The sequence below is a fragment of the Macrosteles quadrilineatus genome, unplaced genomic scaffold, assembly GCF_028750875.1.
Source record: "Macrosteles quadrilineatus isolate MER2022 unplaced genomic scaffold, UCM_ALF_1.0 Scaffold_5__1_contigs__length_97177068, whole genome shotgun sequence".
NCBI classification, from domain to species: Eukaryota; Metazoa; Arthropoda; class Insecta; order Hemiptera; family Cicadellidae; genus Macrosteles; species Macrosteles quadrilineatus.
The window spans coordinates 73,297,426-73,322,969 of NW_026542598.1; the positions used below are offsets into that span (position 1 = coordinate 73,297,426).

Sequence of the window (25,544 nt, forward strand, 5' to 3'; positions counted from 1 at the left end):
ATAGGGAAGTTTAACATGGCGGGTTAGGTAAATAAAATTACTCTTCCCAAGGCCAAAGGCGGGAAATCAACCATATGCTCGCACAGATGGAGGACACAGAAATCACGAAACGAAATATGCATTATCCAATCGCCTCTGCTGCCCGGTCGCCCCCTTCCCTTCCCCGTTGCGATGCGATACGAAATGAGGGAGGAATGATACGAATGAATACTTCTTAACTGACAATTTAATGGCGGTCCTGACGTAAGAAGTATAGAATTGGTATACTGTCGCGACTTTCAACATTTAGTCGTTTTGTAAAATGAACAGTTTATTGATACCCGTGTAAAAATGGTTAGGAAACGTTCTAATGTAGATACAGAGTCAAAAATGCCAGTAAAGAATTCTCATAAGGATAAATCAGAAGTCTCAAGGGTGAGTCACTCGCAACTGATCGTAACCACATCTTTTTCGTTTTCCTGAGGCCATTTTAACGCTAAAATACTGATATTTATTCTTTTTATGTTTGTAAATAGCAGTTTGTCAGTAATTTGAGTTGTTAAAAATATAAGTTTAATACATGAAATTTCAATCTATAACTTTTATTTCCTCTTTTAGGACGTTGAAAGCCTCAGTCTGTCGGACAAAGACAACTCCGATTTCTCTGCCAAAGGGACTAAACTGTACAGCAGAGAGCTTAGAAATCGGTTTGTGATCGCAAGCAAAAAGAGGAGCTTGAGATTTACAAATGAAGGTAATAAGTAGGCAAACTAACTTAGTTATTTTCACCCCTTAGTGGTCTGTAGGATAGGTCTACATTAGACCTAGGCCTACGACTTTGAATCATTTTGATGCCAAGGGCCTAGGCCTAAGTTATTTGAACATAAATTTATTTTATGGCTGTGTCTATTTTTGATTTTTATTTATTATTTAGACTAGACGCAGGTAATAGATGTTTCAGTAACATATATTTTTGGCAGGCCAAAGTTATAGCCTACACAGAGGGCTAGTCCTACCTTACACAAGTTAAACTAAAAGTAACAAAGTACAAGTTAACTTTCAAATGCTATTAAAAGATATTAATATTAAATAGATTTTATTTCCACTTTCTACAGAGCCAAAAATATGTTTTAAGGTGAGAGAGAGAGAATCTTTATTACATAAGCGTAGGCCTAGAGCTTAGAAATGGTGTCAACAATAAAAAAAATCTGGAAATATACATAAAAAGGTGTTGTCTTAAAAGTGTAGATTTTTATTTATTTATTTATTAACTTACATGCACGGCAAACACCATTTTACAAGAAAGTTGATTTGAGATTGATAAAAATTAAATGTGACTTAAGTGAAATAGGCTAGTTATAGTGTGATCAATAATTAAATAGGCTATTAACAAATATGAAATAATAATAAATAATATGAAATTGAGATTGACCTACACCAGCCTTATCCAGGACCTTCAAAATGGAGATTAGTCCTAGGTTACTGTATTTATCAATGTTATGGTGTAGTCTTACATCAATTCTTAAGCCTAACTTATACAGATTTTGAATTTTAAGTTATTGCCACCAACAACAAAATCTACCGTAAGTTATTTAAAGTACATTGAGTAAAGCCTTTTGTGATGACATTTTGTATTTGTTACAGTCAACCCAGGACGTCACATGCGTAGCTGTCGAATGGCAATTACAAATCGCCAGCATTACACGCTAAGCCAATCAGATGATGATGATGACCATATTTTTGCTGCTCGCTCTTCCCGAAGGTAACGTTCCATATCAGGCTGCATGTTTAAACGTAGCCTTAAATATAAATTCATACATGTACATTTTTTGTAGTTTGTTAGCCTAAAACTTTGGATAGCCTATAACTTAGTAGGCATATACGATGTTTTAACAAATAAACAATAACAAAGTAATAAATCTCAGAAAATCAGGCAAAAACAGACTGGGGGTTTCATTAGAACAAAGATAAATTTATTTATTTTGAAACTGAAGTAAAAACTTAAACCCCAAAAATGTCAGGTTTTTTTAAACATCCAGAAAAGTCAGATGAACATGTTTGTAACTGTGTAGGGTATCTATTATATTATTAAAGTGATACAATCAAATTTTATGTAAACGGTTAAGGTCATTTACCAAATAAAAATATAGGCATATGGCACATCAAAATGAAGCTTAGAGTGTGTAGATTTGCCGAAAAGTATTGATATGGACGAATTTCCTAAGGGCTCTGCCCCACAGGCTGATTTCCAAAGGGATACGCCTGGCATGCTTTCAATGTTTAAATGATTTAATTCAATTTAGTTAATGAAACAGCTGGTCAGTACAATGAACTGGTATTTGTTTATTTACTCGAAAAAGATGTTTATGTTGTGAGCTATGTAGATTACCTATTACCATGTCTTCATCTTTTACCCAATAAGGGATTGATGGCGTCAGAATTTCAATATATACAAAAATACATAAAATAACAAACTGAATTTGAGTAGATACAAACATATATTTACAATAACTTTGGCATGTGGATATGCGGTTTAGCCAGACAATTCAGGAAAACTATCCTCAAAAAAATCCTTTAGTGAGTAGTACGCTCTTGACTTAAGGAGAGGGACGAGCTTCTTCATGAAAAGTTTACGCCCAAGACGCTTGATTGAGTGAGGCAGCTTGTTAAAAATTTGAATTGCCACTGTATTATAGCTCCTTTGCGATCTTGCAAGCCTAACCCTAGGCACATCCAGTAGCTCGTGCTGCCTTGTTTGGTGGTTATGAAATGCTGAACGGAGTTGGAGATTGTCGTAATTGTCATATACCAGTAGTGAGCAAGCCAGGATATAATGGCTGTAGACTGTGAGGATTCCCAATCTTGCGAAGATGGGTTTACAGTGGGCAATGCGGTCACTAAAAGCAAACCCAGAATTGAGGAGGGACCCCAAGATCAACCTTGATCAACCTTGTAACTTAGTTGTGTATCAGGATCCATCCCGATTTCCCCTCCCAGGAAACAAGGCTACACACTTTCACACAAAACTGGTTTAATTTAATTAGGCCTACTTAAAGGTGAGGAGGAAACTGTTAAAATATTTTTGAATTTTGAAATCAGCTGTTTGTTGTAACATTGAACTCATCCTGAACCTGATGATTGGTTACAGACTGCGTCACCCAAAGAGAAGATTGAGTTCCCCTGAGCCACCCGCAGAAAGTGAGATGCACACTCCGGCACCCAAGAGGGTCCGAAGCAGCTCAACAGTCAACGGGCATTCTTCCAAAAGTCCACCTGATGAGGAGGAGGTGCCCGAAGAAGGTGCGATCTGTTATTGCATCTGTATTTTATAAGTTCGTAGTAGGCTTACATTCAATGAGCCTATTTTGTGTATATTGAGTTAAACTTATGTATTGACCATTGACCTCATTTTATTTAAACCTGTTGGAGTTGGGTTTTGCCATGTAAATAAGGAACTGCATTTAAACTAAATAAGGAGGTTACATAATGCATAATAATGCAGCCAAACAATAAACTTTCATAGTTCATGAATCAGATTCCATTTCGCTTGTTGCACGGGAAGAAATATCCTATCCTATTTCCATCCCAAAAAATCAGGAAATCAAACTAATCTACAAGTACGGTAAATAAAATTCTTGTCCTGGACTAAAAGTACTATCCCATCCATCCTACAATTTTTAAGAGATTACTCAATTCGTTTTTAAACTGTTCATACAAGCAACACATTAAACTGCACTAATAATGTCAAAGATGGGCATCATGTCTATTGTCTAGTTGGGACTGGTTTACTATTGGATTTAACATGGCCCTTTGTTCTATGATTAGACGCAGCTGGTATCCGGCGAAGTACCAGACAAAGGAAGCTCAAGTATGAGAACTACAGTGACAGTTGGATAGTCGGGGCTCAGACTCTCCGAGGATATCCTCAGAACAACTACGATGAAGACTTGCGGGAAGTCTACCGAAGCACGCCGTACCCGACTAGGCAACGTAAGTCAGCTTGAGAATAGTTTGCTGGGAATACCCACAGTTATTGTTTAGCTTGTACATGTAGAGCCATATTGAAGGTTTATTTTTTATGGAAAACTCAATGTCTGGTATTCACTAGCTAGGGCAAGGGTGATCTTGAAACCTCATTGTCATACCAACTTCTACATAATATGCTAAATATAGCAGTAAATCTATTTGAGAGACGCTTAAAACTCAGACTGATAAAGTGGAAAGCAACATGTATAGCAGACGTTCTGATGAAAAAATGTCAATTGTAGATAGTGAGATCAAACAATCATAGCTAGATCATAATAACAGACAAAACCCTGCAAACATATTTTTGGGTGCAATAATCCATGTGGAAAGGTAAGTAGGCTAATGATAACTTAAGAGAATACTTAGCAGTCGAAATAGGCCAGAAAAACTATTTCTTTTTAGTTGCACTGGATGTGAATCCTATTGGCTTCGCAAAAGTTGATTAACATTAGAAGAAAATACCTAGAATTGAATTCAAAAGAATTAGAAAAATTATGTTGTAAATGTATCTAAACAAATAGGCTTAATAGCTAATAGTTAACCAATTTCATTAAACTAGCACAAGAAGACCAGTAACACAATATAGCAGACATGATGGAACTTTAAATCTAAAGATAGTTAGTTTTTAGTAAGTTTTTGTAAGAGGTGGCCTAGAAACAAATTTCTCTTCAGTGAGGGGCTCCATTAAACCCTATTAAATGGTTCTACAACCATGGTTGAACCGTACCCTATTTTTGGCCTATCGGCTACTATTAGCCTATGTCTTTAAAATATAGTCTTTAGATAGGTAGTGTGAAGGTTATTTGCACATCCTAATTATTACCGGGTACATTTTGTTTTTTTAGTAAAGAAAATAAAATGTGAACAAGTAGAAGGAGATGAGGAAGAAGAAGAAGAAGAAGAAGAAGACATGAAAGCAGGTAAGAAAATGTACAAGTAGCCTATAAAAACAGTAGAACCTCTATAGTTCGACACTTTGTGGACTTAAGGGGTGTCGAACAATCGAAATGTCAAACTATAAGGAGTAAATGGAGTTTAATATACAGGAAAGTAAAAACACAAGTCTTATATAGAAATTACCCAAATTTATAAAATACTAAAAAGCTTAACAATTTCACTGTTCATTAGTTAAGTCTCAAGTCAACAATAAATGACAAATTAATGTTAAAGTCAGCTTACATTACAATAGTAACCATTTAATATCACTTGACAAAATAGCTCAGCCCGTGTCGAACTACAAGGAGTGTCGAACTATCAAAGATTTACTGTAAAAGCAAATCATCTCTGTCCCAAAAATTAACTTAACTTTTGTGAATAAATAGTAGTTTTAATTTTCTTTTTTATATACCCCTGCCCTAAATTATAAAAATGGTTGGGATAAATATTTCTAAAACAACTCTTGAGTAACTTAACTGTTACTCGGTTTTTGGTAATTCAGCCTTGAACCTTGTATGGCTTTTAGTGTTAAAACCATTGTTTTGTACAGCCCTAGTAATTTAAGCTCTCATTGGGTTATTACTTTTATTTAAATATTTATGTCTCAAATACACTTTTATATTTCCCACAGCCGGAGAGGACACGGAAGAAGGTGATACAGAAGATGGAGGCAACGCTGCTCGTAATATGGTCGCCGAAAGAAAAAGTGAACGACGAAGAAACTGCAACAAAGCTGTAGAACAAGATGGGGAAGAAGAGCAGCAACACGATGGGGAACAGAATGACGTCGGAATAGAGGAAATGGACATGTACTCGCGAGTGAAGAGGAAGAGGACCCGAAGGTCCATCTACGATAGCACCTTACTCAACCGCCGGAGAAATGAGGAAAGGAAGTGTATTCAGAGACAAGGTAAACATTGCAATATTCTCGACCCTCAATATATCATGCTGGTGTTATTAGCAACCATATTTTCAAAATTCCCTGTTTGGACTTGCCGTTGTTATTAGGCCTACTTATGAAAATCAATTGTACGTTTAGATGTTTATTTTGATTTAGGCCTATGTTTTTTTTGGCTTTATGAGTGAAATTTCCTTTCCATTATTAAAAACATGTAGGCCTAGGCGTAACATCTTGTTTGTTTGCTTGATTCAAGCAATGGGTTAAACATCTTTATTTGCTCTGGTTTAGAAGGTTAACTATGTGACTGTTAGCTGATTACTTGACATCTCAACCTTTAATATTAAGCGTTTTTAAATTTGCATTGTCCTCATTATGGGCAAAATCTGTTTTGTAAAAAAAAAAATATTTTATAAAAGGACACTTTTATTGGGTTACTACATGGGGTTATAGTGGAAATAACACAAAACTACATCAAAATGACTGTTACTCTGGGTATTATGCAGTATTTTTGTATTCTGTGTATGATTTTGAGCACACTCTCTTCCTACAGAAGATTTTTTGGTGCAACAAAATCTTATACCCATTCAGGATTACTGAATGTGCCCAATGATTAAATCAGCTAAACTGGCATTTAATAACTCAACTCATTCAATAATCTATGGTAATTTTTTTACTGTGTCAATAGAGCCTATTTAGATTTGGGGCAGTCCTATATCCTGTCAATAAAAGTCCAAGTACGTTCACTTTGTAGGCCTGTAAGAATAGATTATATCTTGACAGTCACAGAGCTGGGTATGTTACCATTCTAAATAAATCTAATTAATATTACAAAACAGACAATTCAACCGAGGAATCAGATACTTCATCGGAAGACGAGCCGCCTTCACGGGGCAGAAATCGGGAAAGAGTTCAGAAGCGGAAATATCATCTACGTGAGACCAAGCCCACCGTCAAACGCTTTCAGATAACCCATGTTGGTAAGTAACAATCACTCAGTTGAAAATTATCTTGAGTCCTAATAATTGGCGTCAAAGTTTTAACAACTACGGTACTTTGAACAATTTCTTAATGTAAAACTGGTAATGTTTATTTTATTTATTTTGTATTTTATATATGCCAATGGCATTTTTTTTATGTTTTCACACCATGGTCTTGCTACTACCTAATGTCAACCTTTTTGTTAGATAGCATCATTAATTCATTGACAAATGGTATCTGAATCTGGAAACAATCTCGCTTGGAATCAAACCAGCAACCTTCAGATTTGAAGGCGTGCACTATAACCACTCTGCTACCCAGACTACATAGTGTTGTGTTATTATGTAGTAAAAATGATAATTATCTAGTTTTATGATTTTGTTGATAAGGTTTTTCATAGGAAGAGTAGGCTTATTTGTACAGTGCATAAGTTTTCTTAGTAGGAAACTTTACACACCCAAAATATAAATATTTCATGGTCACTGAACACTTTTGCAATCACAAAGAAATGTAAGAAAGTTGGTTGCAAAAAGACTAACCTACTGTAGGCCTTCAGGTAAGCCTGCTTGTATAAAAAACAAAATAAAGCCTTTTTCTACTACCTACTAATTTTATTATAAATTTGTATGTCAATATGTTTGGCAAAATTGTGTATTTGTGGAAATTGTTATTTTTAAAGGTTAAACTCAAAACTGTTCTTGCATCTTAACTATTTTTGCTCATGTTTGGTAATGCCCACAGAGGAGCCGAGACGAAAGTCATCACGTACCATCCGTGCAGTTCTTTGCGAGACAATGAGACGACGACATCGTCGCTCCTCCTCAACATCATCTTCCTCCAGCGATGACCGAGGTCGTTTTGACCGCAAGAAGCCCAAGAGTAGTAAATCTCGTTCACGGTACGTTGTTTCATGTTATAGTAAAACTAGTGGCTTATGTCTACTTGTAATTACAATTTGTTTGTTATTTTAAAGTTGTAAATACTACCAGGGCTCATAGCATTGCTCATTAAATTTTTTCTGCTTAGGCTACAATAAAAAATTGTACATGAATGAGACCAACATTTATGATACTAACCTTAAGAAAATGATTGAAAGAGTAATAGAGGTGATGAGTAGCCTAATAGTAATCTACTGATTTAAAACATTTTAAAGAAAATAAATTTATGTGTACAATAATATATCCACCGACTGGCAGCGAGCCGCCTTGACCTAGAATAAAATAATTGACAGCGGAATGAGTATACGCTAGCCTCTCCTACTACTTGTGTTGTGTGTAGGTATATAGCCTATAATCTTCTTTTGTCATACACATTGTATTTTGTATCTTAATTATTGTATATTTTTTAAGTTAGTTGTACCTGAGTTACTCTGTAAAATAGTTCTTGTACTGAAAGTCGCTCGGAAATAAAGGCATTTTGATTTAATTTATTTATTATAGGTTGTTGGCTGGAGCGGAGGCAGATGCTAAGAGGGGAAAGCCTGAAGCGAGCGGTAGACTTGCTGATGTAGATCCTGTTTCCCTTGACACTTCTATCCGATTCTCTCACGTTGGCGGGTTGGAGGAGCATGTTCGCTGTCTTCAAGAAATGGTTGTCTTTCCAATGTTGTACGCAGAGATATTCCAGAAGTACCACGTTACACCGCCGAAAGGTGTCCTCTTTCATGGACCTCCAGGTGGGTTAAGTTGTCTAGATTTTAGTAGGAAATTTTCAAAAAAATCAAGCAATTGATATCTGTACTGATGGAAATAGTTGAGAGTACTTATAAAAACATGAAACATGAAATTTTTCAGAACTTCTAGCTAGTGGTTCCGACAAAAACTATGTTTCATATGTTTATGTACTCTCAACTATTTTTGTTGTTAAAGCTTGTTGACCCTACCCGCCACAAAATCCTTAAAACCTAGCTTAAAGCCTTCTTTATCAAATAATGTCAATTTTTTTTAAGTTTGTGTCGACTTTCTCACCAAAAAAATCTTTTAAATTGTAACTTTTCTATAGGCTATAGGATAGGCCTACAGACAAGCTTTCCTGATCGTAGTTTGAGTTCCCAACACCACCTTACAAGTAAAGTTCTTGATTCTCAGGAAAAGTAATCATAACTTACAACATTCAACCCCTCCTACTAAAATCATGTTTTAATAATTAATTGTATGTGTTAAATTTAAGAGAAATTAAAACTGAATAGGAAGACCATAAAATCAGATGAAAAAATTATGGAAAAAGTGTGCAGCTGATGTTTTTCTTGTGCAGGTACGGGTAAGACACTGATAGCTAGAGCCCTTGCCAATGAGTGCAGTCTGGGAGATCGCAAAGTAACGTTCTTCATGCGCAAAGGAGCCGACTGTCTGAGCAAGTGGGTGGGGGAGTCCGAACGACAGCTCAGGCTATTGTTTGAAGAGGTACATACTGAATAGTTTTAAACTGTAAAAATGCTAGTAGACTTCTACCAACAATGTAAATATGACTTTAAATTAAAATCATTCTGTTTAGAATCAATTTCAGGATGTCTAAAGCTGTTGGTTATCCTGATCCCATTGTAAATATTCCCGGTGTCTTTTCAGTTGGGTTCTGATTTCTGAATGTCTCAAAAACTTACGGAAGTTTGTAAATGTTTCCCCGAGTATGACAGCTTGATCTGAAAATATTTTCATGCTGATCTGTTTTTTTTTTTTAATTTATGTTTGAAAGCTTTTTTAAGCCTGACGAGTGAGATTAGAGGTAGCTGAGAATCTAGTCTCATTATACTTTAACTGTGATGTGCTTTTTAAAGTCAATGGAGACTGTCGTCTTTTGTCAGAGTTTACAACAGCGTATCTTTTGTATTAAATGAGTCTTATACTACTAATTATGCATTACAGTGGCATAGTTAATGTCATTAAATTTGCTGTTGTAGCATAAATATTGCATTTTTTTATAGCCTATATTAAGTATTCTTAAAAAAATTTCAGTAATCTCCCAGAATTTACACAGATTTTTGTTTTGTAGGTAGGGAGGGCCTACTGTTGATAACCCCAATGTCTAACTTTTGTGTCCAAATACAACTTACAAATCATGAGATACGTAATGTCTGCCAACTAATAGATTTTGATTTTTTAGGCTCATCAAGCGAAGCCTTCAATCATCTTCTTTGACGAGATTGATGGTCTGGCTCCAGTGAGGTCAGCCAAGCAAGATCAGATCCACGCCAGCATCGTGTCCACCCTGCTGGCGCTCATGGACGGACTGGACGACCGAGGAGAGATTGTTGTCATCGGCGCGACCAACCGCATCGACGCCATCGACCCGGCGCTGCGCCGACCTGGCAGGTTCGACAGGGAACTTCTCTTCCCTCTGCCTGGGAACAGGGTGAGACAAGCAGCTTAAAGCAATTATTTCTTTATTTACACCTTTTTCTAACCTTCAGTTGATAAGGAACATTTTAAAAATTTAATGTTGATTTTAATTTCACATTTTATATGGGTACTGGTAGCAAATCAGTCTTCATTATTCATTCAGAAATATTTGGATATGAAAGTATAAATGTTCCCCTAATTATATATTTTAAATAAAAAAGCTCTTGGTTTAGGAATGCATTGGAAGAAGAAACAGATACATAAATAAATCACTAAGGATATTTTTATAACAATCAGCCTAACAAGGAATATAAGTTTTTCTGTTAATTTTGGACGTGTCGCCAATCGCCAGCCTAGTGACCTTTCTCAGACTTCAGTGTCCGTGAGGGATGGGTTCCATATCCAGCAAATAAAAAAAAATTACTTTTTGTTCTGCTTGCTTTTTAGAAAAAAGTATTTTTAATTGCTATTTGCTTCATTCAAAATGCCACTGGCAAAAAAAAAATAAAAAAATAAACTGCTTAATTTCCTGGATAAATTATCTGTCTAATCCTCCTTATTAATTTTTTTGTAAAGTGAGTTTAGTGAATTTTTGTAAAATCCGACAATAAATCTAATACACAGGATGATTGTAGTGTAAAACGTTTCTATACTCTATTGGTATTCTGCAGGAGAGGCAAGAGATATTGAAGATCCACATGAGTAAGTGGGAGAAGCCTCCTGCACCCAACGTCATCTCTCACCTGGCAGAGAAGGCTGTGGGCTACTGTGGCTCGGACCTGCGGGCGCTGTGTTCTGAGGCTGTGATACAGGCGCTGCGGCGACGGTACCCGCAGATATACAAGTCTAACCGCAAACTGCTGCTGGACCCTGACAATGTCAAGGTAACTGATTGACCCATGATGACGTTGATGTGGTGATCTATAGATTTTACGCTTTAACAATCGTTGGTTAATGAATATAGCAATAAATATTTGGAATTATAATAGAGGTTAAGGATTTGAAACCTAAGAAGGGTTCAGGTGAAATGAAATACAGTGGAGTCCCGATAATCCGAACTTCGGTAATCCGAAAGTCCGCTTAATCCGAAACCAAAAAAATAAATTTTAAAAATTTTTTTTAATTTTTTTTTTTTAATTTTTTAAATTTTTTTTTTTTACTTTTGAATTTTTTTTGAAAACTTTTGAAATTTTTTTAAAAACTTTTGAAATTTTTTTGAAAACTTGAAATTTTTTGGAAATTATTTAGGATTTTTTTTTAAATTTTTGTTTATTAAACTTTTAACACAGTTAGCTGTATCTCGTCAAAGTATTCTGTAGCGGCCGGGCAAGATAGACTTTTTTGTTGAGTATTTTAGTAAATATTTCACAATTTTTGTTATTAACATTTTTTATTTTCGTCCAGGGTTCCAATCCCCCCAAATCACAAATGGATTTTATGAAGTGATAATGCTGCAGCCACTAGGTCTAAGTAATCTAAAAAACAATCCCAAAAAATTTCAAAAAATAAAAAAAAAAATTCAAAAATTTCAAAAAAGTAAAAAAAAAATTTCAAAAATTTTAAAAAAGTAAAAAAAAAAACGTTTAATCCGAAATATTCGGTAATCCGAAATGGGCCCGGTCCCAACCATTTCGGACTAACGGGACTCTACTGTACTACTTTTTGAAATAGCAACTCTCAGTAATGATTCTTTTTACTTTCTCCCTCTATACATAGTATGTGGAGAAAGTATTGTTTTTGTCCAATTTTCAAGTTAGAGTTTTGGTGGAGGTATCCATTTTGGGCAGGCTGAACCTAAGAAAGTGGGTTTCAAAGAGGGTCCGATTTTTTATTAATACATCTTTTTTTAAGTAATGTTTAAACTAATTTTGGAATCTTGAAACTCTGTTAATTTTTGTGAAGTTAGCAAGTAAACTTTTTACAGCCTTAAACCCGTGTATGAGGAGATTAAATTTTACATAATGCAAACACAATGTCTTTGATATACGCTTGATAGTTCATTTTTGATTCAAAATCATTTTAAATAAGGACAGTGAGCATAAAAATGTATCATGTTTAGCAAAAATTAAGATTTACATGATGTTTAGGTCTAAAGGATACTGTGAGATAGCGGTGTAATTTTACAAGCCATTAAAATACTATGAAACCTCGTTCAAATACTTACAGAGCCATCATGTCGCAAATAAAAAACATACTAATACTTTAGAAATAACACGAACAACAAAGTAAAATAGATCTCAAACCAAACTTAATATTTTATTTAGACTCATGGTTCATTTCACTGCAAGCATTTGCCACTGGCTTGAAGATTTGACAACTACGTCGGTACTTCACTGTACTGACACTACAGTTGAGGTGGAGAGAATTTGTTTGCTGAAATCAACTCAGACTTGACCTTGGCACCCTAAAAAGTTTCCTCATTTTATGTGTCTAATTCTATATGATTACCCTGCCGCAGGTAGAGAAGTGTGACTTTGAGGTGGCGCAGCGTGGGATTGTCCCGGCGTCTCACCGTGTTGCGCCAGGTACTGGTCGTAAGCTGCCCAAGTATCTGGAGCCTCTGTTGGGGGAGAGTGTTACCATGTTGGCCACTCTGGTGAAGAACATCTTCCAGCCTGGTTTTGTCAAGGCCAGCAAAAGGTCAGTGGCTTTAGCCAATTCTATTCTAATAGATCTTAGTTGAATGAGTCACCCACAGAGATTGCTGTGCAAAATTTGATTTTTTCCTCTAGTTTTTGGTTCTTTTCTCTGATGAATGAATAAAATGAATGAATGAAATAATATGTTTATTTTCCACATAATATACAGAATACAAAATACATACTTCTTAATGTTACAATTACAAAATATAAACTAAAACTAAAATAAAAAGAAAATTTCTGTACTAACATCATTGATTTTTTTTAGAAAATCAGCAGACATAGGCAAGTGCTGCCTGTGCGTCCGCTGGGCTGCTATTAAAAAAATTAGTAAAGGAAATCATAATGGAAACATTTGAAAATTAAATAATTGTTGCTTACAAAATATTAGTTTAGGGATATACGAATAAATGAATGCATTAAAAATATAATAACAAAATGAAATGCAGTTTTAATCAGGTGGGGACAACGGTTGCTGGCCTAGGGTGGAGGGGAGGGGGTGATATTATTGATAATTGATGTGACATAAAATGTACTAAGTTTGTAATGAATTAAACTGCCCTTGCTGCTGTAAACATTTGATTTCCTTCCTAGTTTTTTTATAATTACGATATGACAAAAAATGCTATAATTAACTCACAAGAAAAAAAAAATACACATGGGTGCACATTTTTTTTATTTTGCCAGAAAGTTCAGCAGTTTTGTAAGTTTGTGTTGTATTACCTTGAATTACTCAGTTATAACTCCATTTATAATTTTCTACCATTTTAGGATTGACCTCAGATAAGTAAGGTTCAGAGGAAACACGCTTATGGGACAACCGTGCGCTTTCAGCCCTGGTATGTTTTGACAGAATGCCAGAAATATACGTGTGACGAGCAAGAGAGAGCCTGAATGGCAAGCACTCTGTGGAAACTCCTATCACACAGGGAACAGCTTCCTCCACTGTCCTCCAGCGTTGTAGTACATGAAGTTGTGGGGGGGGGGGGGGGGGGGTGTTGGACTATATGTCCCAGACACCACTTAAGTGTACCATTAAATGTTTCCTCTGTACCTTCCACCAAGTAATTGACAAATCAGAGATGCAGCTCTTGTTTATCCTACTTTATTGTTCTGACAAACATTTCTTGGTTGAAAATGCTGTCACAGTATAAAGTGTAACTAGGGTTTTGCGTTTTTTTTTTGTGCCAGGGTGGACTATTTAACATTTAACATTTAGGCCTGTTTTACCGATCTAGGATTGACTATTTAACATTCAGGCATTGTGAACAAAATCCAAGTTTATAAGACCATACAATATTGTTTATTAAGTTTACAATATTTGCAGCATGAGGATGGTCAAGTCGCCAAGGTTGCTAGTGCTAGGACAGCGCAAGGCCACTCTGTTGACCACTGCGGCTCTACTGCTGCGTATGGAGGGGTGTCCTGTGTTTACCATGGATTTGGCCACCATCTACTCCGAGTCATCCAGGTCGCCAGAGGAAGCTATTGTGCAGGTAAACTAAATCTTCATTTTCCTTGTTTCAAAACTGTTGCAAGGCAATTATAGTTAAGCTATGAGCAATGTTTTAGTTTTAGTTGACAACCTTCAATGTTTTATTCAATCCAACTATTGTTTTGACAGTTGCTAAATGAAGTGCGCCGTAACATTCCATCCATACTGTATGTGCCGGGAATCGCTGAGTTCTGGAAGACAGTGGGTCCAGCAGTCAGAGCAATTTTCAAGTCTCTCCTGAGTCAGTTGGACCCTACTTTGCCGATCTTCCTGTTAGCAACAGCTGTCAACCAAGTTCCTGACGAGGTAATGTATAAGAAGTTTATATATATAGATTTAATTCTTAAAAAAAAGAACAATGGTTTACCTGTTATCTCCATGACAAGATTTTACGGTAGACCTATTTTACGAGCAATGATCAATGATTTACTGTTACAGTTAAGACCCATGTTCAGTGCCTACCGCAATGAGATCTTCACCATCAAGCCTCCCACTGCCAAACAGAAGGAGGAGTTCTTCCGACCACTGTTGCTGCAACGTGCATTACTTCGGCCACCACCAGAGAAGAAAAAAGGTACCGGAAAACTTGAGACAATTCAAACTAAATACACTGTTTTGATTCCTTTTAAGTAGTGCTTATGGAGATGCCTTGTCTAGTTTTATAATGCCTGAAAAAGTTCACCATCGCTCTATTTATTGAAGTTCTACTGGACAAATTAGTTTTACCAAAATATCAAATGTGGATTTGTGTCAAGTGGTGCAATAACAAATAGACCCAAATACCAAATAGACCCAAATACCAAATAGACTGATGCAAAACTGAACTTAATTAAAGTATTCTAAAACACTTTGTTAATGGAATATTTTTTGTGTTCTACAAATATACAAACTTGGCCATCTAAAGCATGGTCTTGGAAATGGAGGACCAAGAAATAGCAATTCCAGTGTGTAATCAGCCAGTGCAAATACGCTATGACAATGGGCTTGATGATGTGTTATTTACAGAGCCACTGGAGGAACTGCCTGAGGCCCCTCCCCCACCTCCCCCCAAGCTGAGCCAGCCGGAGCTGCGCAAGTTGTACGCCAAGGAGGAGCACAAGCTGCGCGAACTGCGTATCTTTCTGCGGCAGATCTGTAACAAGCTGGCTCGCAACAAGCAGTGAGTATCAGTACACCATTAGCTTCATGTCAAATCATAATTTACAAAGAACAGTGTCAACAAAGGATTAAAGGATTGTTATTCAATCCTAAAAACTACTTTGTTATTTTAATTTATTTTCTATTTGTATATTTTATGCTATAGGCTACATTTCCCCCCCCCCCCCCTAAGGAAACTGCCCTATTTATTGATTTTTTAGATTGACCTACTGAATGTGACATCTCACCTCTATTCTGAAAAAAATAACGAGTATTTACGTTACTTTAGGGGGAAAAAATGTCTGCAGGGAACACCCGTAAAAAATGCAATTGACGTAGAAAACACAAAACGCTTTGTGTGTTTTCTACGTCAATGGCATTTTTTAAGTTTTTTAAGGTTTTGTTAAGCTGGTCTTGTTTTGTTACTATCTAACGTCAGCCTTTTATTTGTCAGATAGAATAAAAAATTCATAGCCCAATATTAGGCCTAAATGGCTATAAAATGTAATATAATAAGTTTAAAATATTTTTGATTTTTCATATGTAATTGTTAATATGCTTTTCCCCCTTGTTGAATTATATAATGTGTAATTTTTTTGTACAAAAATATTCAACATTGGTTAACATGTTTTAACAGTTACGCCTCCGATAATAGAGTGGAGCGGTAAGAAACAACTTAGGTTTGGTTTAACATTTTCATTGAAGTTTCTAGTAATATTTACAATTTAATTGAATTTTAACCAAAACATATTGAAACACAACACAAACTGAATAGCACTGTAAAACCCAACAACACTTAATTTCATCCTTACTCTTATCAGTCTTCATGTAACGATCCTGTTGCAGATTTTTCATGTTTTCACGACCTGTTGACATCAATGAAGTGCCTGACTACTTGACTATCATCAAGGAACCCATGGACCTGGAGACTATGATGACCAAGATAGATCTTCATAAGTACAACTGTGCTCAAGACTTCCTCAACGATGTTGAACTCATCTGTCGCAACGCTCTCGAATACAATCCTGACAGGTGAGTTAAACTTGGACTTTATACGCGTAGTGGTGTTTTATTAAAGTCAAGTATTTGGCAGCTACTCAAGTATCTAGTTGTGTCATTGTGCATTAAAATATAAAATGTCTCAAAGTGATTGAAATAAATACAACATTATGTTAAATACTACTGTTCATTAGACAGTTGACTAGCCTACTAAACACTCACTAATACACACTCCATTGATACAGACTTTGGCTAATCTGAAAAGATATTTAACAACAGTTTATAAACATTTCATTGTAGATGTTAGCCTTCGGATTGACACAAAATATTAAACAAGGTTTTTATACCTGCTATTAGGGTATCCATCGCAATAAGTTTCAGCTCCTATATGAAACCATCACAAGCGGCACAAGGGAGTTTTTTCTGTATCTTTGTACGAAGATAAGCAAATTTAATGAACACAAACGTAAATATTTCAAAACGGGGACACACTCGAACACAAAACACTTAAAAATGGTTAGGCCTACTGATGAGTAACAGACAACCCTAACCTGACAAAGTTTAAGCTCAGACTCACTTTTTTATCAAGATTCCATACAGCTATGATAACAATGAAATTATTTAAACAACCCAGTTTGGTTTTGTAGCATGCTGTAACACTAGAATTTTCACAATTGCTAAAGACAAGAACACCAGCCTTTCCATGAACATAACACCAAAGAGTTTTTGGCTATGTAATTCATAAGCTGTTTTTTAATAGGGGGTTAGAAATGGTCACACTCAGTGACTTTGGCATACTCTGCATTAGAACTGCAAAAAAGTTTCCCACACTACTTTGATAGGACTGTACCTACCTCTACTTCACTACTTAGTAGGCCCAATGATTAAGTGCAATCAAGGCAGTCCTAGAATAACATAGCTTTTTCTTTAAAAAAATTTAATTCTATCTCCCATACTTTCATTGATCAGGACAAATTATGATTTTCGGAACCCTAACTAGTACGGATTTTACCGAGACTTTTATTGATCTGATTCTTGACACCCTAATTAACTTGGATGAATCAGAATGACGTCTTAGTTTCCAGATGTTTCTAGAACAATATAATCTTCAATTTGATGACAACAACGTTTCGTCTTGTTTGTGTCAGAGACCCAGCGGACAAGTTGATACGTCACAGAGCGTGCTACTTGCGAGACACGGCCTACGCGTTGATCAAGGCTGAAATGGACTCTGACTTTGAGGACATGTGCCGGGAGATACGCAAGTCGAGAGTTGAGAGGGGAGCCATTGTGGACGAGTTTGCTCCTGAGTTCATCCAAACCGCAGCCATGGTGAGTTATCTGCTAATCTATAGATACTTTCAAATTCTACCGAGGCCTGCAGGGTTTAAGATCCCATACTGAGTTTCCTTGGTTGTTAACTTTCCGTTAGTGTCAGTCTTGGTATAGAATTCATATTGAGTTAATTACAAAATTTAATGATCTAAACCTTCTGTTTATGCTTACTTTAAGGAGTTTGTTGGCTATTGTGTTGCCAATGCAGAAAAACACAAGGAGGCTAGAGAAGGAAGGGAACCTAAGGAGAAGGTGAGGTTATTGATATCTTTAGCAGATTCTGTTGAAAAGTAGATACAAATTATACTCAAATATCTAAGAATTGTAGACGTTGTTATTTGTCGATATTCCTTCTGATTTAGTAGTAGCATTGTTATATTTCTAATAATTGAATGAATTTTGAATTGTAGAATAAAGAGGATAGCAGCTATGTTACTTTGAAGAAGTCTGGTAGGCCACAGAACATATAGAAGACACACAATATTTTGTCCCCTGTAGGATATTATGTGGTGTAGAGAAAGTGAAAGAGAGTTTTTTTGTTAAACACACTTTCGCTATCTCTAAACTTCATGAAGTCCACCAGGGGATGCACATATATTTGTTTCACTGTTCTGTGGTCTTCTTTGTTCTAAGGCCTACCAGCACTTCTTCAAAGTAAGCTAGCTACAATCCTCTTTATTCTACAATTCATAATCCTGGAATATAGTTCGGCCGCTTAGAAAATGACCTGCGCGCTAATGCTAAACCAATGCTGGAGGAGGTCGCTTTGTAAGCGGCCGAATTATAGAGCCTTTCTCTAAACGGAATTGAATGAATTTGTTAGCTCTCAAAATATATACACCTAAATCTAGTATTTTACTTAGCCTGACTTTTTATAAGTGATAATTAAACTCAATCTAATCTACTCCCCTAGGTCTATCATGACAACCTTATTCATCATGTTTTCCTTGAAAGATCCTTTTAAAACAGGACATTAATAGTGCTTAATAAAATAAACCCTATTAGCATATTTCCTATTCAGGGAATAAGCTATTTTTAGAATTCAAGCAGAGATTACTACTGATTACAACCAGTGTTAGGCCTGTTTTTTTGCCTATTTCTATCACTAGAAAATAGATTATAATTTTTATTTGTATAATATGTAACTATTTATATCAGGAAGATCTAGCTAGCATACATGAGAAAAAAAGTAAAATTCTGCGAGGATTTGAAGAAGAGTTCTTCACATTAGAATGGGCCCAATTGAATAAACTAAAAGTTGTGTTAATGTTATAGGTGGAACAACAGAAGAGGCTAGGCAGTGAAGGCAATAATCATCAATCTTCTGCTGCAAACAATTCAAACGGTGAGAGACTTATGCCTGTTCATTTATGTAAACCTTAGTGCAATATGTAGGGTAGGTCTTCGTTTTGAAGTCATTACTGTATTTCTTATCTGGCGTTGTTAGAATTTTATTTACTAGGTCGAACAGTCATCCATGACAAGTTTGTATTTTGTTAGTATGTTAGTTGGGAAGTACCAAAGTTTTATTTTAGGCCTAATCGGTAAAGGATGCAGTAGTATTTGATGTAGTAAACTTATTGTTTAGCTACACAAAGTTTGTACTTGTTATGTTTTAGTTGCACATCTGATACAGTTAAGTAAAACATGCAACTATTGTATATACGAGGGCTATCCAGAAAGTAACAGACGTTTTGAAATAGACCTTATACAAAGTAAATTTTATTACCTTTATAAATTTTGAAGCTAAAGTCTTAGGCTATTTTTCTACATAATCGCCATTTAAATTAATGCATTTATTGTAACGTGGTACTAGCTTGCATTGAAAAAGAATATTCTTTGTAGAAATCCTCTGATTAATGCAGGGTCATGTGGATACCAGCATAGAGTTCAGCGTCAGTGTCAAGCTACCATGATGCCAAGATAGCGGTTCTAGCCCCCCCCACTGCCGCGCCAGGCTAAAACTTCTGTTACTTTCTGAATAGCTCTCTAATACTCGCCTCTGGTAAAATATAGACATTTTTTACATCCTACCGAAAGATGGAGAAAACTAATGAAACTTTCTTAGTTTGTGGGTCGTAAACATCCCCTGTTAATTTAGAAAAGTAATATTCAATATATATTTTATGTTTTGGTGCTCAACAGCTGTTTCTACTGAGGCAAACACCACTTCCCAGACTGGTTCTGCTACCACCAAGAAAAGTCTGACGAAACGGTCCCTAATACATGACCGGAAACGGAAGAAAAACTCCCTGTGGAGTAGAGGCATAGCTAACAAGTCTGCTAGGAAACCAAAACTATCACAAGTAAGTTAATATAGAGATACTGTATTGTGATCTCTAGAAGAAGGAGTTATTAGCTAACCTAGTCTCATCTAGTTAATAAAACATATTTGACAGTACATGTTCAATATATTTCTCATAAAATGAATAATAATCAGAAACAGCTGGGTTTTAAATAAAGATGAAGGATGGATAATCAAAACAAATATGATCTCTTTATCATTCAATCTCTTTATGTTTTAGACCTTGTAGTTGTTAAAATTTCTTTTTACGTTTTTAAGCATAACCCCTTTCTTTTGTAGTTCTGGCAATATGAGCTTGCTCAAAATGACTTATATGTCAATTTTTAACCTGCAAATAAATTATTCAAGGGATGTCCGTTAATTAAGTAAATTAAGATCTCCAACGAGTGTACGGTTGTGGCTTAGCGAGCTATTCCAAATCATATTCAATTATTAAGATGTACTTAAAAGTGTAATTGACTGTAGTATATGATGACCCCAGTGCCATACTCTTGACTTCATCCACTTATCTAGCCTGCTTTCACTAATAAAGGAATAATCTCACTAGCAGCTAATTGATAAGAGATGTGAGGTAAAATCGATGCTCCAGCCAAGTATGTATTGTGTTGTGGTTATATTTATAACAGAAAGGTGCAAATCTGATTTGATTCATATTTACCACGGCATGGCTTTTGATTTTTTCTTACATCTTTATGGACTACCACAATGAGAATAATTATCACAAAGGGGTGAGGATTGAATAGAATAGTAGTGGGAATTGTAAACAACACGACTCCGATATCATATTTGAACTAATTCAAGTGGTTGCAACTGGAGCTCGGAGACCTAAATTTAATGTACAACCCTCATAGTATATCTTACTGTGAACTCATGAAAATCAATTATATTTTTAGTAGTGATGGGCGGATCAAAGAAAAAGTCGGTACCGGATCCGAGTCCGGATCTTGAAAAATTCGGATCCGGATCTTCGAATCTTCGGATCCGAATCTAGATACACAATGTCATAAGGGTGGGTTAAAAAAACGTAATTAACAGAATGCCAATTTAAATCATAATTTTATTATTTTTTATCACAAAGCATCAGGTGAGATTGAAATACTAACAGGATATTTTCGAGACGAGATTATAGGCCGTTAGCTTATCATCCAGGTAAAAAACTAAAAACTAGAGGTGTGCAGATATCCGAAAAATCAGGTCGGATTCAGTTCGAAAAGATACATGCCATTGCCATATATGTTATTTATTTGTATCAAGAGACAAACACTGAAACATGGCCTTGCCATATAAGTTATTTGCATCAAGAGACAAACACTGAGACATGGCCTTGCCATATATGTTAATTGCATCAAGAGACGAACCCTGAGTCATGGTCTTGCCATATAGGTTTTTTGCAACAAGAGACAAAAACTGAGACATGGCGTTGCCAAATAAGTTATTTGCATCAAGAGACAAACACTGAGACATGGCCTTGCCATATATGTTATTTGCATCAAGAGACGAACCCTGAGTCATGGTCTTGCCATATAGGTTTTTTGCAACAAGAGACAAAAACTGAGACATGGCGTTGCCATATAAGTTATTTGCATCAAGAAACAAACACTGAGACATGGCCTCGCCATATAAGTTATTTGCATCAAGAGACAAACACTGAGTAATGGCCTTGCCATATAAGTTATTTGCATCAAAAGACAAAAACTGAGACATGGCTTTGCCATATCAGTTATTTGCATCAAAAGACAAAAACTGAGACATGACCTTGCCATATAAGTTATTTGCAACAAGAGACAAAAACTGAGTAATGGCCTTGCCATATAAGTTATTTGCATCAAAAGACAAAAACTGAGACATGGCTTTGCCATATCAGTTATTTGCATCAAAAGACAAAAACTGAGACATGACCTTGCCATATAAGTTATTTGCAACAAGAGACAAAAACTGAGTAATGGCCTTGCCATATAAGTTATTTGCATCAAAAGACAAAAACTGAGACATGACCGTACCATATAAGTTTTATGCAACAAGAGACAAAAACTGAGTAATGGCCTTGCTATATTTATTTGCATCAAAAGACAAAAACTGAGACATGGCCTTACCATATAAGTTATTTGCAACAAGAGACAAAAACTGAGTAATGGCTTTGCCATATAAGTTATTTGCATCAAAAGACAAAAACTGAGACATGGCCTTACCATATAAGTTATTTGCAACAAGAGACAAAAACTGAGTATTGGCCTTGCCATATAAGTTATTTGCATCAAAAGACAAACACTGAGACATGGCGTTGCCAAGAGACAAACACTGAGACATGGCCTTGCCATATAAGTTATTTGCAACAAGAGACAAAAACTGAGTAATGGCCTTGCTATATAAGTTATTTGCATCAAAAGACAAAAACTGAGACATGGCCTCGCCATATAAGTTATTTGCATCAAAAGACATAAACTGAGACATGGCCTTACCATATAAGTTATTTTATCAAGAGGCAAACAATGAGACATGGCCTTGCCATATAAGTTATTTGCATCAAGAGGCAAACAATGAGACATGGCCTTGCCATATAAATTATTTGCATCAAGAGACAAACACTGAGTCATGGTCTTGCCATATAGGTTTTTTGCAACAAGAGACAAACACTGAGACATGGCCTCGCCATATAAGTTATTTGCATCAAGAGACAAACACTGAGACATGGCCTCGCCATATAAGTTATTTGCATCAAAAGACAAAAACTGAGACATGGCCTTACCATATAAGTTATTTTATCAAGAGGTAAACAATGAGACATGGCCTTGCCATTTAAGTTATTTGCATAATGAGACAAACACTGAGACATGGCCTCGCCATATAAGTTATTTGCATCAAGAGGCAAACACTGAGACATGGCCGTGACATACAAGTTATTTGCATCTAGATACAAACATCGAGACATGGCCTTGCCATGTAAGTTGTTTGCATCAAGAGACAAACACTCGGGGAATAAACGGTCTTGTACATGGATACAGACAGCTTTGTGTTAGTAAACAAATCGGGAAAAAATCGGGGTTGTACAGTGATACAGATAGCTTTGTGTTAGTAAACAAATCGGGGGGAAATCGGTCTCTTACTTGGATACAGACAGCTTTATGTTAGTGAACAAATCGGGGTTGTACAGTGATACAGACAGCTTTGTGTTGGTAAAAAAATCGGGGTTGTACAGTGATACAGACTGCTTTGTGTTGGTAAAAAAACGGAGGAAAATCGGTCTCTTACATGGATACAGACAGCTTTATGTTAGTAAACAAATCGGGGTTGTACAGTGATGGGTCTGACTTAGGGGAGGTACAAATGAGGCATTTAGTTCAAAATTCCTCCGCGAACAGCGCTGTAGTAGAGAGCACTTTGTCAATGAAGGTTTACTATTCGCAAAAATAGTTCTGTTCATAAAATAAAATTATAAATGCCTCAAATTCAATTTTATAATTTTTTAATTATAAAATTAAACTATCATAACCTAACCGAACTAACCAAACTTGCTGATAATTAAATAATATAAAAAAGATTAGTAATAGAAAAAATAATTATGTTTATTAAATAAAACTAGAAATTGCTCAAATAAAATTTTATAATGACTTAATAATAAAATTAAACTGTCATGACCGAACCAAACCAACCAAACTTGCTGATAATGAAAAAATCTGAGACAAAAAGTTAATGCAACCAGCGAGATTCGAACCCGGGACCTTTAGCAAGCCAGTCCGGCACGCTATCCACTAGACCACCGAAGCCGTTGTCCACAACCCGTATTGTTACGGTAATAGCGTTCCCTCAGCTAATAAGAAGCCCACAGCTGTCATCGTAGCCTCTTCCGTACCTCCCCTGAGTAAATACCTACAGTGATACAGCAGACTGCTTTGTGTTGGTAAAAAAACGGAGGAAAATCGGTCTCTTACATGGATACAAACAGCTTTGTGTTAGTAAAAACATTCGGGGTTGTACAGTGATACAGACTGCTTTGTGTTAGTAAACAAATCGGGGGGAAATCGGTCTCTTACATGAATACAGACAGCTTTATGTTAGTAAAAAAATTGGGGTTGTACAGTGATACAGACAGCTTTGTGCTAGTAAAGGAATCGGGGTTGTACAGTGATACAGACAGCTTTGTGTTAGTAAATAAATCGGGGTTGTACAGTGATACATACTGCTTTGTGTTGGTAAAAAATCGGGGTTGTACAGGGATACAGACAGCTTTGTGTTCGTAAACAAATCGGGGGGGAAATCGGTCTCTTACATGGATACAAACAGCTTTATGTTAGTAAAAACATTCGGGGTTGTACAGTGATACAGACAGCTTTATGTTAGTTAACAAATCGGGGTTGTACAGTGATACAGACACTTTTGTGTTGGTAAAAAAATCGGGTTGTGATACAGACAGCTTTATGTTATTTAACAAATCGGGGCTGTACAGTGATACAGCAGCTTTGTGGTGTTTAGTAAACAAATCGGGGTTGTACAGTGATACAGACAGCTTAGTGTTAGGAAAAAAATCGGGAAAAAATTTTAAAAAATCGGACCCATCTAAACCTGGATCCAGCCCAAGGATTCGGAAATTTTGATCCGATCCGGTGCCGGTTCTAGCTCGGATCCGGCGGATCCGGTAGTCCGATATCCGGATCTGACCATCACTAATTTTTAGATATTTATACAGGGTGTCCCGTAAGTAAGTACGGAACACCCCTGCATATTAAGAAATTTGTGAATGATATTACTGTGGGGATAGTTACCACTCCGGTTTAACTGTTAACAGACCAGTACATCTCCCTCGGACTCCAAGTCCAAGAGCCAGAAGGAGGAGGTGGGTGCCTCGTCTATGGACGACACTATCAACTCCGAACTGGACTCGCAGGCTCACAGTACACCTATCAAAGGTGGCCGTAGGAGTCTGTCAGATGCTGCTGGGACAGGTGAGTTATGATACTTGTCTATTACGTTAAGTTTAAACATGAGTTGGGGCTGTTCTAGGACTTACCTCTCCATAAGGTAATGTTTTTAGGAAGAATCATTTAGCTTGGATTAAATATTAGGATGGAGAGGACACAGCTAAATGTGTTCTTTGATGTGATGTTCATGCAAATCAAAATAAAAAGGTTACAATACCTGCAGACTGCCTATAGTGGTCCTTGACCATCCAACAGGAGGACCACTATAGCCAGTCTGCACGTATTGTAACCTTTTTACTAGGGGTGTGCGAAGCAGCAACAAATTTTTGATTCAAAGCAACGATTCGATTTAAAAGGTATTTACGATTTGAATTGATGCAAATCGATTTGAAGCAATACGGCATTTTTCTATTCATACTTGTCAATGGAGTGAAATAACAATAGACTAAATAAAATTTACCACATTCGTGTAATGCAAATTTTTGTTGATGTGGTATTAGGCCTATTCATACATACAGGGTGTTGAAAATGTCTGGAACCAACATTATATCTCGTGAGTGGTT

At 36.1% G+C, this 25,544-nt stretch overlaps 1 protein-coding gene across 2 annotated transcripts in view; it reads left to right on the forward strand.

Moving 5' to 3' along the window:
* The first annotated feature begins 206 nt into the window (after window positions 1-206).
* The window catches only part of LOC128994242 (ATPase family AAA domain-containing protein 2-like), a 30,348-nt gene continuing 5,010 nt past the window's right edge, over window positions 207-25,544 (forward strand). Inside the window, exons 1-24 of one of the 2 annotated variants that reach the window (XM_054418645.1) lie at window positions 207-414; window positions 598-733; window positions 1,624-1,741; window positions 3,128-3,279; window positions 3,805-3,969; window positions 4,851-4,925; window positions 5,573-5,851; window positions 6,679-6,819; window positions 7,562-7,718; window positions 8,260-8,495; window positions 9,074-9,222; window positions 9,920-10,168; window positions 10,827-11,039; window positions 12,614-12,795; window positions 14,122-14,290; window positions 14,419-14,595; window positions 14,728-14,863; window positions 15,295-15,448; window positions 16,273-16,458; window positions 17,574-17,757; window positions 17,938-18,012; window positions 19,036-19,105; window positions 19,906-20,066; window positions 24,849-25,005. In XM_054418645.1, the coding sequence (XP_054274620.1) occupies window positions 331-414; window positions 598-733; window positions 1,624-1,741; window positions 3,128-3,279; window positions 3,805-3,969; window positions 4,851-4,925; window positions 5,573-5,851; window positions 6,679-6,819; window positions 7,562-7,718; window positions 8,260-8,495; window positions 9,074-9,222; window positions 9,920-10,168; window positions 10,827-11,039; window positions 12,614-12,795; window positions 14,122-14,290; window positions 14,419-14,595; window positions 14,728-14,863; window positions 15,295-15,448; window positions 16,273-16,458; window positions 17,574-17,757; window positions 17,938-18,012; window positions 19,036-19,105; window positions 19,906-20,066; window positions 24,849-25,005 (3,805 nt within the window). In that variant the 5' untranslated portion in view covers window positions 207-330. The remainder of the gene's footprint in view (window positions 415-597; window positions 734-1,623; window positions 1,742-3,127; window positions 3,280-3,804; window positions 3,970-4,850; window positions 4,926-5,572; window positions 5,852-6,678; window positions 6,820-7,561; window positions 7,719-8,259; window positions 8,496-9,073; window positions 9,223-9,919; window positions 10,169-10,826; window positions 11,040-12,613; window positions 12,796-14,121; window positions 14,291-14,418; window positions 14,596-14,727; window positions 14,864-15,294; window positions 15,449-16,272; window positions 16,459-17,573; window positions 17,758-17,937; window positions 18,013-19,035; window positions 19,106-19,905; window positions 20,067-24,848; window positions 25,006-25,544) is intronic. The other variant, XM_054418646.1, reaches the window with a different exon arrangement.